The sequence below is a fragment of the Anopheles marshallii genome, chromosome X, assembly GCF_943734725.1.
Source record: "Anopheles marshallii chromosome X, idAnoMarsDA_429_01, whole genome shotgun sequence".
Lineage (NCBI taxonomy): Eukaryota > Metazoa > Arthropoda > Insecta > Diptera > Culicidae > Anopheles > Anopheles marshallii.
The window spans coordinates 643709-664649 of NC_071325.1; the positions used below are offsets into that span (position 1 = coordinate 643709).

Sequence of the window (20941 nt, forward strand, 5' to 3'; positions counted from 1 at the left end):
TAAAAACAGCTAGGCGGGGTTTGGCATCTCTGATCTGGAGAACAGAATGTTCTAGCCGTTTCTCCCGCTGTTTGAATCTGGTAGCCATATAGGTGCACAGTATTTACCTTTCACGCAGCAGTCAGCTTATCTGGCACTGGGTAGTGCTCCATCCAGCCGAACATGCCGGGTAGAATATGCCTTCCATTCTATGCCATCCATTTCCGCAAGCAGGGCTTCATCATCGTTAATAGGTGATGGTGTACTTGCTTATCATTGCGTTCCGTGTACTGGGTCCCATCATCATGAATGTATTATTTATTCTTTTCTAACGTGTTGGTAGTGATATCGCTACCTCTGATCATCTAAACCGTTTATTCAGTTGTATACCCAGTGTTCCAGCGCTCATTGGGACTGTCATAGAAGCATTAGACGATAGGCGAGAGTCTTCCAGAAATGGGGGACTATATTGAGTATGTGCGCGCATTCTATCAGATTGTATTGTGTAGTGCCCCCATCCCCCCAAAACGGATACCATTTGGCGTTCCATTCCTGTTACACTGTCTGCGTACCGTTTATAGCCTCACAGGCCTTAAAGGGACGCTCAGGTACTAGATGTAACCATAGCCAGAACTACACAGATCCAAACTGATGGGGTATGAGATGGCGGTGGAAACTGGGTCAGAGCGGTGAAGGTTTGAGTCGGAAGCGATGTTCTCGATCCATACCACCATACCGGTTCACTCACACCGGTCTGTGCGGTAGGAAAAATTGACCATAGGGATGTAGACGAACACCATTAGTGAGGATAATGTATGGGCGAGAGTGTGTGTGTGTATGTGCGGAGTGTTTCACATTTGTGTCTGGTAGACGTAGAGACGGCTCCACAGTGCGGGGTCTTTGTACATAGCGCAATCAACATCTGCCGCTTTACGATCTACTCACCGACTCTTCTTTACTGCTATTCTAACAGCAATCTGTGTACAATTTGTACTGTCTCTTTTAACCCCCTCAGCATAACCCCCTCAGAAAAATAAAATAAAACACTCCTTTACAGCCACATGACATCGAGGCCACTGCCAGCTCTGATGATGGTAATTATATAACAGTAGCTGTCTGGATTAACCAACACTTCACACACGGCTACTGTGAGTATCGCACTACCGTGCGTGCAACTGCCTGTGTGTATGCTTATAAGCCAGCTTACAGGGGAGGGGGAGCCCTGTAACATGAGGCACACCAGGAAGGAAAGATTTTCCTCAGCAAAATGGATTTCACCCCCGGTGACAACCGATACCGCATGCTCCTTCCCACCATTCCAGGCGCGCTGATTGGCAGTTCGCTGGTAGTGTTGATATCGGAACTGTGTTTAAAAGACCCCACCCCCACCCCTCCCTACACCCCATCTTCACAGGTGTTTCAGGGAGTGTTTCAGGGTTTTCGGATCCTAGAACCACCGAGCGTCCACCGTAGTTGGGATGTGTTTTTCAACATGTTATTAAAGCAAAAACAAAACAAGAAAAACTGTAATAAACATACGGACAGCCCGCTCTGTTCACCCGCTTTTGTAATATTCAGCGCCCGGAAATGTGGAGAACCTGGCCATCTATGGATCGGAAGGGAAGGGTAGAGAGAAAGGGGTTCGGTATCAGCGTGTGGTTCTGTGGTTGCGGCTGTGTCGGTCCGGGATGCTGCATAATTAAATTTCTGATCCTTTTTTTTGTTCCTCCTAATGATTCCTTCCCCTTCCCCTGCATCGACCCCCTACATCCCACCCCCCTCCCCTCCCCCAGCATCTGATAGTGCGACAGGAAACACGTATACAAGGCACTTGATTTTATTTCCATATCAGATGTAATCTAATTTAACCCGTCGCTCGCATTCCTTGTCGCGCTTTGCTTGCCACAAAGCCGATGTTTTTGGTTTTTTTTGGATCGAACGGTTGCGTATCCTGCTCTGCAGTATCATGGGAGGATATGTGTTGGATGTACGGAGCCGTGGCGTGGCGCAGATACATTGACAACTTCGTTGTTTTGTAGAACGACATCGCAAAACAGCGCAAAACAATGAGCGCCAGGATACGAAACGAATAAAGGATATGGTATCATCGTGCTCGGTGTACTCCCCGCCCGCCTTCCTCCTCATCGTCCTCCTTCCTCCCCATTCCAATTGGTTGCTTCCCAGGCAACTTCGCATAACCTCACACACGACAAACACCAAACACGACAGGTTATACGTGAAAAACAATTTCAATAAATAACACGTCCTGCCAGGTTTGGCCGGGCCCACCATAGGACTTACCTTGCTTTTTCACCGGCATTGTGGCGGTGGCGGCGGTCTGTAGCGCACTGGAGGCGGTTGGCAGTTACCGGGGCCCTGCGTATGCGGTGCAGTAAGTCGTTGCTGGCGTTGGCCCACTTTGGTCCAATCACGCCGGCCACCGTGCGGACCTCGTTTGGATCTCTTGTTTGTACGCGGCAAGGTGAACGTAGCTGGCTGGTGATGTTCGGTGGCACTGCCCGGCACGGATCCGTTTTATTTTCTCACCCACAAACACACTCCGCACACACGCACCGCGCAATATCACACTCTGAATAATATTTTGTTTCTGCTGCGTTGCTGCAGGTTCTTCCCTTTTGGGCTCTGCACTGTCTGTCTATTGTGAGTCAATGCTTGCGCCGACCTCTTTAGAAACAGATTCTACCACTGATTTTTTTGTTGTCGCGCCGTGTTGCCGCGCCGTTACTCGAACCTGCTGTTTGTTATTGGCTATTATCACACATACGCTTGTACTACTTTCGCTTTGGCATGGTTGACATGCTTCGTTCACGCACGTGTTGTCCTGTTTGGGTCACAACTTAACGGTCCACCTTGAGGGCACTCAAACGCAGCATAACTGCTGCGGTACCACGAAGTAATGTGTCGATGGCCGTCTGGCAGGCAGATCTTCTCTCTCACCGACCCGAGCTAACCGAGCATCCTAGAATTAAAACAGCCACATCTTAGATTAAACCGGAGCTATTCGGACACGGGGTTAAAAATCGTCCAGAAGTCATTGTTGCCACTTTAAGTAACGATTGCCCAATGATTGAAGTTCGTTTAGTGAGCAGTTCGCACCAGCACGTCCATTCCGAGCCGGAGTACCCACAGTTGTGCTGCCGAGCAGCAACCAGTTGAGCTTCTGATGCAGCTTGTGTCGGAAAGGCCAGAAATCAGGTCGTACACGAGTCGGAGATTGGACCGTTCAACTTTATTTTTCGGCGTCAAGGTGCGCAATGATTCTGCACACACACACACACACACACACACACACACACACACACACAACACACACACACACATGCAAGTACACACAGATTCTATTGAAGAACAATCACCCACGAGCACGCACTGGTGTGGAATGGGACTTGCAGTTTTGCAGTTGCACCGGGGCTCACACCGCGGGATTCATTGGCACAGGAATGACAAACAGGAACACGGAGCCAGTCGCTGCACACTCACTCTCATCGGTACCGTGCTCTAGTAGCTCTCCCAGGCTCAACAGGCCCTGCTGCTGCTACTGCTGCTGCCACTGTTTCTCTCAGCAGCAAAACATTGAGCCCCAAAACAGGGACTAGGACGCAAGGGTAACGCGTACGTCCGGAACGGCGAGTACCCGTCGGTACTACTGCTACCTACCATTACCTTCACCGTCTAGAGGAATTCCCATTTCTTTTGTGTTGTGCTGCATGCATATCACAAACAGAAAATCGGGATATGGACAAAAAGACCTCAATTTCTTCAGGCTTTTCTTTTTCTTTTTTTTTCTCGACTATTCTCCTCACAAAAGTAAAAAAAAAACAACAGTATGATCTAACCATCCCCAACAAACTTCGTTGTACTTTCTACCGTTCGGTTGTGATTGACGCGTTGATTTGGAGTATTGCTTACGGAGATTTGATGGGCTTATGGGGTTTTTGGAATTGGAGTATGAGTTTTGCAGTGCAAACTTTACTTGTTACCACTCCCCTGCGATTCTCTAAGCCAGGGCAGTGAACCAGAGTCAAGAGCTAGTTCTGGTGATTGATCGTTTCCAAAATTCTCTTGTTGATGGCACATGACCCACCAGCGCACCACCCAACCCCGTTCGTCTGTACCGTGGGGAAGCTGCACGGCTGCACATATACGCCAAACAACAGCGTAGTGGTCGTGCTGGAATGTTTGGCTTTCCTCGTGACGTACTGGTTTGTATCGTATCGAACGCATACGCCAGCTACGGCTTTAATCGCGCGAGAGTATGTGGTGTGGGAAGTGGGTGCTTGTATTTGTTTAAAAAGCAATGCTCTACCCAATACACTCTAGCTAATGTAAACACATGCCACCAGCACTTGCTTCAATGTAATACAGAAGGGCTGTTGCGGAGCATAACTCGTGCTCTTATTGTAAGTGGAGTACGTTCGGACCACCTTGGGAGGTTTTGCAAATGAGTTTTATTCGATGTGCAAGGGAGATTATTAGATTCTGAAGGTGGTAGGGCTCCTCAGAATTGGAACTACTTAGTAGAAATCTCGCAGAATTGCTTCCAAACTTAGTGTAAGTGTTTGGTATATTGCCGCTAGCTCACAAAGAGCTAAATTCCACAAAGTTCTGTCCCCATCAACGACCCGGCCAAATCAAATTTAGCGAATTAAGCGTCCCTTAATGGTCGAGATGCTTCTCCGCCAGAAATTATCGATTCTGGCAAACCCCTGCTTGAGCAGCTGTTAAAATGTTTCCACCTCTCCAAATCGCACAGTATGGTTGTTGGTGGTTCGCAAGTCACATCAAGCGCTATAACTCCCGCGTATGGATTTACAGGCCCAGGGTGTTCAGGAAGAGGAGTACCGCCAATAGCTCAGAATTGCTGAGCAATGGTTTAACCGCTGTTCTTTTGATGACTGCTGGCTAGTTTCATGAATTGCTGCGCGTTACAATTCCTACAGCCAACCAGTGTGATAGCTGAGCCGACATCTTACCCTTTCTCCGTGCCGTTCGCCGGTCTCCCTGAATGGGCTTATCGGACGCGGGAGTTACTGCTGACTGATAGCTTTTGTTCTGTTTTTTTTCTTTTCGCGTGGCAGCACAAAACACTAAGCGCGTTCCGGTCGATTGCTAATGCACTTGGGTTTTGCGTTCCGTATTTAATTTTAATAATTCATCCACGGCACGTAGCTGACCCCCGGGGTGTGCAGACTGTGCGACACGGCTTTTGGGAGCGAGATGTGCCAGATGTGTGATGGACATCCACGCACTGCGCCAATAATGCTTGTTCGCGGAATCACTTCAACCAGCTTCTAACCGAGACCGCCTCAGGTTTCCTTCTTTCGGCCATCGCGGGCAACGCAAAACGGCTTCAGAAGGCAATTTCTCCTCTACCACCATTCTTACCTTGAGCCCATGAGACGTCAGAAATGTTGCGAGGCGTCGTCACTGATGAACAACGTCGGGATCTATTTGGATGAGGTTGGAAGTATTGCGGGAAGGGCACTAAAAATACTTATACTTTGCTTTACCATTACCCCCCATCCCGTCCTGGGTCTCCATCCCGGTCGCCCCCTTTTCACCGCCCATCATTCAACATAGGGAATATAAATATAAACACATATCTATATTCTATTTCAAACGGCTCTGCGGTTTCCCTGGTTTGTGGCTTGTTATTCTGAGGCGGCTTGTGCGGAGTTTGGCTTGTCCCGTTTTTTCTTCTCCTGATGACCCGACAGTGTGCACCAAATAGAAAGAGAGCGGGCGAAAAACGCGTGAAATAGACCGGGTGAACTTAAAGGCGACCATCAATGAAGAAATCGATTTCGAGTGTTTTCTTTTCCGCTTGCCGCGCCGCGACTGCCGTTGGTATACCCTTGTATCGCGGCCCGAAAATGGACGCATTGGAGTGATTCGAACGGAACAAACGAAAATGGAACACGCACTAGCGAATTCGTCACTGCCACTGATGGCAGTTTAGTTTGCTGTTCCAGGAAATCTACGGTTGGACTTTCTACGTCCAAGATCTTCGTGTCAGGATGGGAAGGCAAATGAACCACGCTGAACTTTGAGTTACGATACGACATGTTTCTCTGTTGCAGTCTTGATCTGTTGAATTGGTGAAGAATGCCTCGCTTTTGGCGTATTGTTACCACGTTTCAGGAGGTTATAGCATGAGGTACACTCGGGCATCGCTCCTGAGGTCTAATGTGTCAAAACTCAAATGGCAAAACCCGTGCTAGCAAGGAACGCAGGAACGAAGGGGGAGCTACCACACTGACACCATCGCACATACACACGACGAGCACTATTAAACTCACACACACACGGCTGGGGACGATATCGTTTCGTAGGGTGTAGGAAGAACCTTAGACCGCGCCGAAGTCTTCGGAGTGTTGGTTCGGTTGCTAAGACCCAACTAAATAATAACCGTCGCGTTTCTACCCCGTGGCGTGGACACACACACACGCGCACACACGCGGTACACACAGGGTAGGCGGATATGTTGCGGGAATCCTTACGAGCGTCAGGGTTGCCTAGGAGTGTGTATGCGCCACACCAAGGATACGGCCCCACGTGGGAAAGCAAGAGCGAGAGTGGGAGCAAAATGAACGAAAGAGAAGAAGAGAGAGAGTGATAGAAAGAGAGGCAAAAAGCAAGAGAGAGAGAGAGAAAGCTCATGAAAGACCAAAAAGACAAACAAAACTAAATCCAAAAAATTAAATACTGCCCTTCCGATCTGGGGAGTCGCAACATACAACTAGAACGAGGTGATTGCTTGCGTGGAATGAAACGACATGGAAATATAAAGCACCAAACAAAAAAGGAAAGTAAGAAATAGGTACCCTTTTGGGTGGGTGTTTACCGGAAGGTTGGGGACGCAATTTGCGCACGCAGGAAGCGGAGAAACCGAAAGGGATGTATCCGCGCTAGCCGCGAGGAAAGAGTTGAGAGCCGCTGGTAGAGCGTGTTTGGAGCAAAGCAAGAGCGAATGGGATTTCTTTTAAGGTTTTTCTTTTTGGTGGCAGATGGTTTTTGCTCTGTTACGTTTTCCCTCAGGCTGGGTGGGTTTGTGAGCTGATGAGTATATGGGGATTCGTTTGAATTCGCTGCCGTGCCGGTGGGTTTGGGGAGGAAGAGGGAGAAGTGGGGGAGTTTAGGAATTGAGGGATGAGTTCGCACATGGTGCGCTCATGTAGCTCTGAGCACGAGTCACAATCTAAACTGCATTGCGGAATGCTTCTTGGAAAGGGGGTGGCGCAGCTCGCAAGAGGGGTGGCGTGGCGCAAGAGGGTAACATTCAAAAGAGAGAAAATACACACATATACATAATCACAAAGGGTACGGTAGGACAAAAAGAGGAACAAGAGCAAGAGGGCGCGCGCGCGCGCGTTCTCTCACACAAACGCTCCGGTACACATCGTGTATGGGATACAGCTGATAGCATACATTCAGGCGTTACGCACGGTTCGATCGTTTGTCAATCATCGATTGTGTGATTCCCTTTACCCGGCATTCCCGATCGATGGTTACTACCACACTGTCAACTAAAAAAAAACCCGATACAGGACGACATTCGCACCCCTTGTAAAAGGTGGTACTAAACGGTGGGTGGCAAAAGGGCAGCCAGAGGAAACGGCTCTGAAAAATAATTAAGCAAAATGCCACTTTACAAATGGCAGGCCGCGGGAACGTATTTTGCATCACTGAAGCCGGGCAATTTATGGCGCGTTAAATGCGCTAGAAATTAAATTATCTCTCCCTTCCCCCAAACCTTCTTCCCGCCACTATCCTAACAATTTGCACACTACAGTTTTCTCAACTCAGCGTCGGAAAAGCGCAAGGTAATGTGTAACTCTTTTACACAAATTTTGCCGCCGAACACCGGACATTGCGAGGAAAAGTTTTTCACAATCGGGAAAAACACACTCACACATACACACACACGCGCGCAGTTACACAGGAAAGTTCGTCGACACTGTAGCGTTCAGAAGCAGCACACAGGACGAGCGTTGTCGATGAATTTTGCACCTGATTTTTCCCTTCTGTTTTTTATGGCTGTTGTTGCACACAGTAGGGAAAGTTTTTCACCTGATTTTTCCGATAGCATTGTTTTTTGTTGTTGTAATAGTTTGATTGCCGTTAGGTTGGTTGAGTAATGGCTGTGAGTGTTAATGGGCGATGGCAAGAGGCAAGGATGAGCTCGCCAAACAGAGGGGTGGATGGGGTGGTTCTGCAGAACTAACCCTGCCCGCACCCAAATCATCCCCTCCTGTTTTCACCAATAGCACTCAGTCAGTCATTTTGAAATTTTGTTTATTTGATAGAAGTTTTCGGCATTTTCCGACTGCTACTAACGATTCGTTTAACACTATCGCCCAATCACCACACACCGCTGCACACATTGTCTCACGCTCCGCACACTGACAAACCAAATGAACAATTTTTCAGGATTCGTCGAACACCTATTTATATTTTATTGCTGTTTTGTGATTCCGGTTAAATGGGTTTTTCTTAAAAACACACCGATTCGTAGGAAAATGATACAACACCAGTCCAAAAACGAGGAAAATGTGGAAAAGTTAAATGCCTCCCTTTAGAATAAATTAAACTCCCCAGCTCCAATTACATTATAGCAGTTCGACCACGTGGTAAGCGTGCCTTTTGGGAAAATTAGTATAAACAGAGAATGCAGTGAATGGTTGTAACCATTCACGGTAGCCAACTGCTCTTCTTTGGGTATCATACTATTGTTTTGTTTTTTTTTTACGTTTGCTTCCTGCAGTAAGTTGATTGAAGCTGGCAGGATGCAAGGGAAGTTGCGCTATCAATGCAGTGGAATCAAGAAAACAGGACAGTTCGATGCACCGACCGTTGCACTAACAACAACAACAATGTGTCTCTTTCACCACCGGGTGGAAAATTGTAATGGCCGCAAGGGGTGGGATGGCTACCCCAGCCGTGTGGGTGCGAGGGTGGAGGGGAATTGATACCGATCGAAGCAACAACAACAATAATACGCACTACCGAACAACAACCGCACACAACAACGCAGTCGTCCCGGCCGGAGATCACGAGACCACGCTGCTCACCGCTCACGGTTCAAGTGCCCATAGTCCTGGCCGCAAAGAAAACGGCAGGTGGAAAATTCACAAACCCTCCTGCGCACACCAACCGAAGGGGTGGTCTCGGGCCGATTCGGGTGTGCACGCACACACCCGCACGCAAACAGCAACCTTCCACCCTGTGCAACCCCTTTCTCCTACCGCTACACCCACCGAAGCAGCCCTTAATCGGAGGCAACACAAAAAGAGGAATTAGAGCAGGTTGTTGGCACGCGCGTTTGCGTGTGTGTGTTTGTGTAACGTAAAACGTCGCTCTCGCTCTGGCAGCTGCAGTATACTCTCTTCTTTGGTTAATTCCCTCTCAGTCACGCGTATACACACGCACGCACATCATATTGGCTCTCTCACTCTCTCTCGCGCTCGAGCACGCCGAACAGTTCGTTGTAAACGCGGTTGCATAAATAGACTGTTAATTTTTCCGTACCGTATCGTGGTAACGTAACGACAGCACAAAACCTAAAATTAAGCCAAAACAACATTTAAAACCTCTGAAAAGCAAAACTTCACTCGCCAGTAACTGTTGCAAACGTGCGAGGGCTCGGGAAAATTGAAACACACACACACGCACATCCACACCTGCATACACGCTCGAGAACGAACTGCTTTTGCGAACGTTTGCACGGACCGCACGCCGTGTCCCTTTTGGCGAAAAAGCATTTTATGCTAGGCCCTCTATTTCATAATCACATTTTCCTTGCGACCGAAAAAACCATTCTCTTCTTGTACGGCCTGTTACGGGAGGAAATCTTCTCCGCTATGCTCTCCATCTCTCTTCTTTTCTAGTTTTTTTATTTCTCTTTTATTTAATGCTCATGCTCGTTTCGTTTGCTTCTTTCCTTTTCTTACCATCCCTGCAGTGTTTTGTATTTCTCTTATTGAAGTGTTGTGCTTTCCGTTTTCTCTTTTCCTCCTATTCGTCCTTACACCGTTTGCTGATTGTGCGTCACGGGTTTATATTACTCTCTGGTGGATTTTAATATACTTTTTTTATTCGGTGCATCCTTGTGCGAGCGAACGGAGGCAAACGCGTGTGTGTTTGCGTGGTTAAGGCGAGAGAGCAACACCGAAAGGATGATGACGTACCGGACGGCTTTGCAAGGAGTGAGATAGAGCGATACGATCCTACCACTAGCGGGAAAAGAATGTATCGAAATGGGTGAGAGCCGCTTTTAGTGCAGCACGTGTGTGAGCAAGTTTGTTTGGCTTTAAATAATTTTAATGAAGAGTTTTTCCTCTGCCGGCAGAAAACTTCGGGGTAGAAATTATTCGCCACAGGTAAGATTTATTTTCTGTACTGTTTATTTCAAACCTTCATCTTTCGTTGATAAAAAAACGTAAATTTTCTTTTTTTGTTGTGTTCCTTATCTTCAATATTAGGTCGCTTGAATGCGCATCGACTCTCTCATGTCAGTGACCATTTGTTTTTCTCGCTGTCCAAATATGTCTTACGCCAACGCAAAACAAAAAAAAAATGATACACACATACACATTTAGGCTACTAAATGACCTAAAGGACGATACTAATGTCAAGGGTTTCGTGTGTTCGTTCGTTAGCCTTATGCCAAATTATGATACTAAAATAAAATATGTTTATTTTCCATGTTTATTCAATAGTGATTATTTATTAAGACTTCGTTAAAACTCGAAAAAAATTCTTTATTATTATAACAGAAAATATACAGTAACCACGAGCTTTTTTCCTTCATTCTCAGACTATTGTCGGTTAATTCATTTACTCGGCGAGGTGTCAAAAGAAATACAATTTATCGGAATAAAATTTACTACAACATATCAGGAGCAAACCCGGATGAGAATGGTGTTACATAAATGGAAAAGAAGAATTTTGATCATTGTCTTTCTCATTATATGTGAAACTTGATTTAGTCGGTTTTTCAGATTGAGCACCACTGAATTAAGATTGAAGCATAAATTGCACGCAATATTTGAACATTTGCACGCAAGGTGTGGGAGTTCGGAAAGTTCGGAACTCTGATGCCAACATGATTTTGTGGAAAAAAGAGATATTAACACTTCTTGCTTACTTATTAGTATGAAATTATTAATTAATAAACCTGATGAGAGAGTTTCATCACCTATTTGAACATTAACAAAAGTGTTTTGAAATGTAGTGATTTAAACAAATGTATAGAGACGAACCTTGCCAAAGATTAAAAAAAATGATAATCACATGATGAGAACAAAAATTGTCTCCCACCAAAAATTCCTCAACGATTAAGCAAGAACTGGCTATTAACTTGTAGACTCCTGTATTGTAATGGTATGTGCATTGAGATATTGATTTGTTATATAATAGACAAGAAATCCATTCCTCCAGAATGTCGTTAAACTGTAACGAACTTGCACGCAAATCTTTCGTTTTACTATTATGCCGGCCGATTGATGTTCTCAACGACCGATAATAATTTGAACCACAATCGCCGTTTTTGATTTCGACAACCCGAAATGTTTAAGATTTGCATTAAATTGAACCTTAAATGTGGAGAATGGATATTTGTGTTGGTTGAAGAACTGTTTGGAAAAGTGTTTGTGACCAATAACTTTTTGAGCCGTCCATGCTAGAAAGAAGCACTTATATGCACAAACAACAAACAAATTTCGCTTACCGTTTGGTTCGACAAAATTTCCGTTTGAGCCGACCGCAAGTTGTATGCAAACCGGTCGACATAGGTTCAAGAAAATTTCGTTCGGAAAAACAGCTTGGCGGCGAAATGATGAGCGAATTACGAAATGAATTTTATGTTGCTAGGCTGAAAGTTCAATCGGCTTCAAATGCTTTGATGAGTTATGAACTTATTTCAGGAGCTTGCATGTTGCGTAACATAAACGATTCGCTTATCGTTGTCTCGCTTTATAAAGAGCTTTACCCATAACCATAAGTACCTATGAACCATAAAGCTACAAGTCCAGGTTCAGAACATTGAGCTTGCTCCATTAGTGAAAATATAAAATTAAATTTAATTTAACTTAAAAATAATCATGCAAACTGGCAACACTGCTACTGTATGGGACAAATACAATCAGCTTTATTTTAACTCGTATTTATTTTTTTTAACTTATGACAAAAACTGTTGACCTTAACGCTACGTTCCCTTGAAGGTGGGAGTATCCTCTGTACGCGTACGCTATTCTCATGGTAGTGAACCGTACAAGAAGGTTCACGCATAAAATCGTATCCGTTTTGTGTATGTATTTCTGTAGTATGTGAGTGACTTTTTTCGTTTCCTTCAGACGACTGTTGTCTTGTTATCGTGTTTATTAACAACGACGCATACACTTTGTTTTGGTTGTTGCTGTTGTTTTTTCATAGCTTCAATAAGTTTGAATTTTCATACATGTACATCTAGTTTCGTATCATCATTAGCGTTAATGGATGCCTTGCATTACACAAGACACTGGTAGCTAATGATATGTTGCGCACTATTGCGGTTCGATTGGTTTTGTGTGTTGGTGTGTTGTGTGTATGTGTGTGTGTGTGTGTGTCAACTGGCACGCCAAGCGGCAGATTTTTGCCTTCGCTATGATATGTGTCTGACTGATAGTGTATATGGCCAGTTGACTAGTAACAGAATAGAAGATCCGAAAAAAAGAAGTAAGCAGGACTTCACCATGATGATTATGTGGTGTGTATTGCAATTGTCCGTGGAATCAACCAGCATTATTGTTGTTTAAAAAACCAATCATAGGCTTCGTATAATTACGCTTTGCAATACAATTTCAACAGCATAATTTAGACATGTATTGTTCAATGAGCAAATAAAGCGCCTATATGGGCGAGATCTGCACTACAAAACGGATGTTGAATAAAACATAGTCAATTTGGTTAAAACAGCAATCTCTCCCGGCAAATTAAAGCATACAAAAGTGAGCCAAAGAGAGATCGAGAACTTCTCTCTTTGGAGTAGTTAACGCCTTAAGGTATGCAATCCGCATCACATAATTATCCGTTTAAGTCCCGCTTAATACTTGTTAGTGCCTTTCTCGTCTCACCGACCCACAGACATTCTCGTTTTAAGGTCCAACCGTTGACCAGCAAGCAGAGTTTCCTGGTAAGATAATGCAACACACAACCTGAGAGCTGTTCACAAAGAAACGTATACAATAATTCCATCTACTTAGAGTAAGTGTATTGTGAAAACAGCTCCGAAACAGCTTGTGTCGCGTTCTGTGTTTTCTTGAATCGTTCAGATAGTTTTTACTCCACGTATCCTTTAGATCGGTGCCGGCAGTGCCATGCCCATGTATGCTTCACCACCGCCAGTACTCGGTAGTTTCATCGTGTCGTACAGTGGGTGTGATTCAGCGGCCGGCCCAAGATTGGTGTAGATCGGACCGTTTGCTTCGTACAGATGGTGCATCGGGTGGGGCGGTTGGGGTTGGTAGTGATGTGGTGCCATTATGCCGGGCACGGAAGAGGGTGGTGGTCCGGCTGGCACGGACGAAGTCGAACCGCCATTTGCCAGATGGCCGAGATGGTGGTGCGAGTGCAGGTGATGATGCTGATGGTGATGGTGATGGTGGTGCTGTGGCGTTACCATTGGGCTGCAGGCGGTCACGACCGTGGTGTAGGTGTTGGAAGAGTCGACCGAGGAAGCGGGCGCAGTAGACGAAGCGGAGGTAGTGGACGGGGTGATCGAGTGTGACGAGCAGAGGGACTGCAGCTTGGAAAGGTAGTTATCGTACTGTGGTTCCTCTCTCGCACGATTGTCCGGTGTACGCGGCACGTCCGGATGGTCGGCGACGGCACCAGAAGAATGCAGCGCTCGGTCTTGTAGGTCCTCACCAACCGATGGACCTCGTTTGTTCGTATTGAGTCCACCGCAGCAGAGCTGCCCATGGGAGGAAGGCAGTACGGACTCCTGGCTGGTACTGTGGCTGCTGTTATTATTGTTACCATCACCGTCACCATCAGTGTGAAGATGCTTACTGGTGCCCGTTGTAGTATTGTTGTTTTTATCGTTGCTACTGTTGATGGTGATCGGATGCCGGGTACCTTCACCGTTGACGTGTCGGATGTTGGTTTCGTGTGCGGCCAGGGCAGTACCGTCACATGCTGTACCAGCTCCCGGTGGAATCTTGACGTGTTCGAGCATGGTAATAACGTTATTGCGCAGATGATCATAGTATCCCGTTACGTGGCCACGACCGGAAGTTGTCTCGTTTTCCTACTCGTTACGCATCAACAAGATAAGGGAGGAAAAATGAACTCCTATATTGAATAGTACTGCAGTTTATCAAACCCTGCGTAAGACGCTTGAAGTGATACGAAAGAATGAAATAATAAATTGAAATGCTACAATGAGGGCGGATCGGTGGCAATGGAATTTTGTATGTTGGTTTCTGGAAGATGCTATAAATAGTTTGTAGCGATTAAAGAATGATTAACAAACAAATCAGCCACAACTAAAATATATTCGCCAAAAAGTATGCAACTCGCATTACATATTAGCTGTTTTAATCTCGTTTTGGTTGTTGAAAGTGCATTTTTGGATTGTGATGCATAAAACATTGAAACATTTCTAACGGAGCTCCATACGCCATAGAAATCTGTTATCTTCTTATCTGAAGACACCAAGCAACAAACGAGTTCTTCTTGAACGTCTTAACATTTATGGGCTACCCCACGAAAGTGTTAACATCTTTAATGTATTTATCTGTAACCAAACCATCAATTCAAAGTCCAACAAAAAAAAAATCTACAATGCTGCTAAAGAGGCCAGACAGAGAAGCCATGCTTTGTTCGTTCCAGTGGGACATGTTCCATTCTGCTACAGGGAGCATGTTAAAGCATTTAGTGTGGCTAAAAAAAAGGGACGAATAACGGTCACTGGAACCACTCGAACAATCAAACGAATGGAGCAATCTAGAAGGGGACGTTGATACTGCATAGCCGACTCAGGAAAAGTATTTTATGAGCGATCGTATCAATGGGTCGTTTATGTAGGTTGTTTTTTATGGCTTTATTGAATTTGATTTGTCGTTACAAACAAGCGAACGGGTTGGTGAGATTTGATGGTTGTTTTCCTTTTTTTTTGCACTGTGCTCGGATGGTTAGATTTTTTTTCTTCTTCCTTGCAAAGGGGGAGAATTGTTTGACGAACATGGGAATTGTTTAAGGAAATGTTTGTGTTTTCGTGAAGGTCATGCGGAGTTTTTTTTAAAAAAAAGGTAGAAGCGTGGGAGGGTACGGAACATAAGAAATAAGACAAAACAATGGTCTTACGCATCCACTCACCGGTCGAAAGTCGTGTTTAACGAATCAAGCTCGTTTCAACCAACCTTAGCTTACGTACCCGTTCGGCGTGGCTAAGCTGCGTCTCCATTGCGGTAATGTCGGTCTTCAGCCGGAGCATCTGCGACTCGACGCGGGCGTTCTCCCGCTGCAGCTCGGATATTTCCGCCTCGAGCGACAGCAGGTCTTCGCCGGCTCCGGATGATCCACCAGCACCACCGCTCTCGCTGCTACCGCCGACGCCAACGCCCGCCGATCCATTGCGCTGCTCCGTCGGTGCGTCCTGCACGTTCGGGTCCTGCATACGGGACAGTACGCTACCGTTGTTGCCGGACCTGAGGTGGGAGAGGGCCATCGATGAGCTGGGCGGTATCGTTTCCTGCGGCGGTCCTACGGTACCAGTTGTCACATTGGCAGGATTGCCGCTGTTGCGCGTATCTTGATCCGGCGAGTGTGTCATCACCATATCTGACATTGCTGAGTGGGAAAGGCATGTCATGCGGATTAAAGCTCTGCTCTGCAATTCGGTAAACTGTATCTGCCTGATAAAAATGCTTCCAACCATGAAGACTCCTGTATTTAGGCAATATTTTTGGAACAGATCCTACAGCGCCTAATAGTTAGCAATCTAGTAATCTTCTTCCAGTTTTACAACATTTTTATCGGTTTCCGGATGGTTAGAAATATTTACCTGAATACTGTTTACCATAGCCATCGGACAGATGATCTTCGGAGTATTTTGCCTTCTTGATGCCCTGACCTAGTGAGTTTGCAAGCGCTAGGAAGGAGTAGACGAAACTTAGCAACCTCTTCAACAAAATAACATCGTTTACCTACCGTCACAACCATTTGTGTTCGATACAGCATCAAACTTCATCGAGTTAAGCTTGGATGAATGCTGTGGTTGAAGGTCGGCCGAGGTGGGAACTCCTGTATCCATCACACGCATACGATTCCTGTTAGCAATCGGACATCCGGACGCGCTGGAACCGACATGTAGGAGCAGTTAGCGGAGAGATCTAGTTGTAGGCTGAGTCACACTTACCTTCGATGCGAAAGAAACTTCCCCGTCGAATGTCCCGAACCGTCACAACCAGGGATTGGACATCTGAATAAACAAGCGAAAATGGTAGCATTGTTTGTTCGTAGCAAGGATACTAATGCTGTTGCTTGATCATACCTTAACGGTTCCGATTCTTGACCGTCTCGTGGTTTGCTCTTGGGTTTGGTTGCTCGCGGACAGCCGGACAAGCTGCGGTGGGAGGAATAGTTACCGGTCGCGTGGCCAGAACCATCGCACCCGGGCGTTGGACATTTGAGCTCCTGCGTGTTCGTGTGGTATTGTCTGTCGGTGCGCGAAAGTCCAGACATGCTGGAACGAAACCCGTAAGTTTTGTACGGCATGGCGAGTTAGTCGGGTAAGGTAACACGGGCGGGAGCTGATTGCTACTCACCCATCCTTGAGCAGCTTGTCGTGCGAGGGTATGTGTGATGGAGGCGGCATGGCGTAACAGGAACCAGCGGACGAGTATCCGGCCCCCGGCACGGAAGAGTATGGACCGAGGGACGCACCATACGGTGGACAGGCCTGATAATTGGAACCATACCCAGGATATCCGTTGGCGTACTCTACCATCCCGTAACCCGGATGCGGACTATACCCTGTATTTCGAATGCACATTTAGCAAATATAGTAAGATATTGTTGATGTGCAGAACCTGAAGGAATGCAAATCTGATTCCAACTAATTATTATTTCCTATTGTTAACAGCTCTGCATACCTTCAGGCGTATTATCAATTAAATAACGCTCCTTGAAGCTGGAGCTATGTTTTCCACTCACCGCTATGATCTCGGTAACCATCCAGATAATGCGATGCAGCACTGTCCGGTGTCGACTCCCTGCTATACCCAGGCCCCGGTGGTCCCATAAAACCAAAGCTGAGTGGCCTTGGGGCACCACTGAAGTCCACCGGTTCTGTCGGAGGTGATCTAGCGTTCGTTGCAGCCGTTGCGGTGTCCTGGTGATACTGTGGACTTGTTGAGCTGTTGACCAAACAGAACAGAAAGCAAACGATAGCAATCATCACCACCTCCACCTGAACACCTGCTGCTGTAGGTACCTGTTGGGTAGTCGACTAACGCTCAGATCAAGTGTGTGGCCCTGCGGGCTCGGTATGTGTGGGCTGTTTGCCTTGATGTGGTTGGGACTGGTGCCGGGTTTGGGACTTAGTTGCGTCTCTGCCTCCCCCTTACTACCGTCCGCTGTGAGTTGCCCGTTGGAGGAGGATACACCGTTCGACGAGAGATCCACGACGGGTTGCCGTTCTGATGTGCCGTTCGTGGGCGTTAGGCCCGGTGATCCAACGCCACCGCGCAGTGTACCTTCGCTCGAGGTTACCTTTACGCTTAAATTGATCGCTGAGTAACCGGGCGGATGGGCTGGACTACCACCGCATGACGGTTCGTAGTGATAGACGGGTCGCGGGTAGATTGGTTCGGTGGTGGAGTTGTTATCGTCGGGCATCTCCACCTTCAGGAGCGGTGGCCCTGCCGGTGGTAGCATCGATTCTTGCTGTACCGTCGGGCCAATGCTTCCGACGGAGGGTGTCTGGCCCGGTGCTGTGGAGCCAACACCCGTGCCGGACAAACCGACCGCAACCGAGTAGTCGTCGAGCGTTGACTGAACCGGCTGGTAGACGGAGCCGTACATGAAGCTTTTTTGCATGCCGTAGCTGGCGGTGTCGTACCGTTCGAAGGCACCTGTATCGTAGCCACGGGATGTGTATGAACCGAGATCGTATGAGCTGGCTGGTAATGTTTGGCTCGTATCGTAGTGTGCTGTCGTATACTGTTGCTGTCGCGTATCGCCAATCTGCCCGTACCGGGCGAGATCTTGTTCACGTCCGTAGCTGCTCTCAAGCATCTTGTTGCTGCGTGCGTCTGACGGGTGCGGGTGACTAGAAGACTCTCCCGATGGTAGGACTGTGTCCTCCTGCTGCTCAGTTTTAATCACCGGCCTTGCGTTCGAATGGGCTACGTCGGGATGTGCGCTTACCTCCGCATCCGGTGATTCACTGTTCGATTCGTGGGATGCAATATGCTTACTGCTGAGATCCTTCGCTTGCCGGCTGTGGGGTGTGGATGGTTGCTGCCTTATTCTAGCGGTTTCAGTCGATTGAATGGTTTGTAACGGGAGCTGACGGGTTGAGTTAATGTCGCGGCCAGCTACGTCATCCGCGGACACTGCTAATGCCGAATGGTAATCCCCCAATTGCTGATAGTTTAGTACTGATGACATGGAAGAAGAGGACCAAGGAAGTTGCAATGAATCATGCCGCAGGCTGCGGAGTGGCTTCAGGGAACCTACTTACCTGCTGTGTGTAACTTTTGGCGAAAGAGCAAACCATTTTGATACTTGAGTTCGCGAGCTGCTGCCTTACTAGCGGCTGCCTTGGGGCAGCCGGAGAGACTTCGATGCGAGTTGCGTCCAGCACTAACGTGTCCTCGGCCGTTACACCCCGGTGTAGGGCATTTCAAAATCGTCTCGTGGAGTGCTAGTACTGTGAGGAAATGAATGTCCAAGGTTAACCCCTTTATCAAGACGACGCTAGACATTGGGAACTTACATTCTGACGATACTTTATCGCGCCGTGGACATCCGGATAAGCTGAAAGAATTGAGGTTAGGAGTGGATGTTGAACTATTTTGTGCCTGTAGCTTAACAAGGCAGCACAACCTACCTTCTATGATGCGAGTAAAGTCCGGTGACGTGGCCTAACCCGACACAACCCGGAGTGGGGCACTTGCTCGATTCTGGGAGGATTCCGCGTGTTGAGTGTAAAGAAGAGCACATCAAAAGAAAATTTTAAAGAGACCAAGATACAGCATCAAACGAGCTTCTGTTTCATCTTGCTCTTCCTCTGTTTTCCCCTCGTTTCTATCAATACAATCAAAACGAAGCTGAGTGATCGAACTCATAGTATCAACTAATTACAAACAAGTCATCGCAAATCTCCCATCCCATTAAATAGCGAAAAATAAAATAGTCTACTACGATATCATTGAAGAAGTCGTCAATGCCACGGTGCGGGAGTTGTTCACTTTTACACCATCGGCATATCAGCCCGTTGAATGTGTGGTAAACATTTTTGCAACAAATTTCTACACAATGTACTGAGGCGCAAAAAAAAATCCCCTCGTACGTCTTGCAAATAAATCTGCCCACTCCAAACACCTTCGGTGAGCACTGGACTGAACCGGAGGTAAGATCTTTGCGAAAAGGCAAAATCCTGTGCCAAAAATTCGAAGCACGTAGTTTTTAAAAACGGAAGAATAAAGGGAAGGGATTTACCCTATCCCCATGTTGAGGTTACTGCTGCTTGGAATCTGATTGGCGGAGTTGTCAGAGCTTATTAAGGAACTTTCAGACGAACGGTTAAAATGTGTGAGAAAAAATCAACTTCATCGCAACGCAACCGGGTGGGGTTGGATTTTTCCGATTACATGCCTGCATGTACACCGGAATGTTGTTCGGAATATGCTTTGGTTCGGTGTGTACAATGGGGTCCTCTTGACCGACCGTAAACCTTCCACATCCACCTCCCCCTTCTCGAGCGGCAATGAACCTGCCAAATCCCCGAGAGGATTTTTGAGGATTATGGTGATAGTCAGGTTAATGGTGTGCCGAGAAAAAGGGGGCTCGATGTGAATTTCGAAGCTAACCACCATGGTAGAGTGTTGTTACCGTCGGTAAGGGATGCGTTTAGAGATTGACTGGCTAGTACTGGGGAAAAAAAAACACTGTCGGTGCCGTAGGGTTAGGAAAATAGCTTCGATAATGAGGAGAGAACCTCGATTGGAAGGTTTTTTTCTTTGGAGGGAAGAACAGGGACACACCTGGACATTATTTCTAGCCTTACCTTTCAGCCCGGCCGTATAGGTGCTGTACCGTCGATAGCTGGATAGGTTGTCGGGATCGTTCGCCGATAATGTCCGTGCACTACTCGTCGAACCCTGCTCACTGCCCTGCGCTATAGCACCCGCACCGGCACGATGCGACGTACCCTGTGTCGATGTGGAGCTGACAGCGTTTTCCGGCCCGGGACTAATCTTATGCCGTGTGCGGTGTTCCACTGACTTTACCACGGTGTGTTTGGGCAGTTTCGTACTACCACTGTGGTTGCTGCTGCTGCTGACAATGCTGCTGCTAAGACTCTGGTGCGATGTCCGACTGTCGCAGCGAGAGTGATCATTCATAACACCGCCGGTTACTGCCGGCCGGTAGTGTGCTGGTGGTGGCGTTGGTACTACTGCTGCTGCTCCGTAATGCGTACTACCGCCGTTGCTTTTGGACGTGGAGGCACTAGTTAGACGGTTGCGTGGCAACACTGACTCCATAGAGCCATGGGCGCTTGAGCGGATGCCGGAGGAGACACGAATGGAGACCGACGATCGCTGGCGCATAGCCGTATGCTCCCGTAACCGGTGGAAGGTGCCTCCCCTAGAGCGTCTACATCCTTCCGAAGCAGGGCGCACGGTGGATGAACGATGGGTAGGTTGGCCGTTTGGTCGAAATTTGGCTGTAA

The 20941-nt window shown here is 47.2% G+C and overlaps 2 protein-coding genes across 2 annotated transcripts in view; both read right to left on the bottom strand.

Annotated features, from left to right (window-relative positions):
• LOC128709075 (disks large 1 tumor suppressor protein) overlaps positions 1 to 2299 on the bottom strand; it is a 38723-nt gene extending 36424 nt beyond the window's left edge. The window contains exon 1 of the mRNA XM_053804063.1: positions 2281 to 2299. Coding sequence (XP_053660038.1) covers positions 2281 to 2299 — 19 coding nt within the window. The remainder of the gene's footprint in view (positions 1 to 2280) is intronic.
• An 11034-nt stretch (positions 2300 to 13333) lies between these two features.
• LOC128718032 (uncharacterized) lies at positions 13334 to 20819 on the bottom strand. Its single transcript, XM_053811742.1, has 13 exons — positions 20276 to 20819; positions 19097 to 19169; positions 18983 to 19023; positions 18728 to 18916; positions 17477 to 18644; positions 17197 to 17399; positions 16809 to 17016; positions 16535 to 16726; positions 16400 to 16462; positions 16192 to 16337; positions 16046 to 16132; positions 15416 to 15831; positions 13334 to 14287 (listed from the first exon to the last, which is right to left on the bottom strand). The coding sequence occupies exons 1-13, from the start codon at positions 20817 to 20819 to the stop codon at positions 13334 to 13336; spliced, it is 4284 nt and encodes a 1427-aa protein (XP_053667717.1).
• Positions 20820 to 20941: the final 122 nt, after the last annotated feature.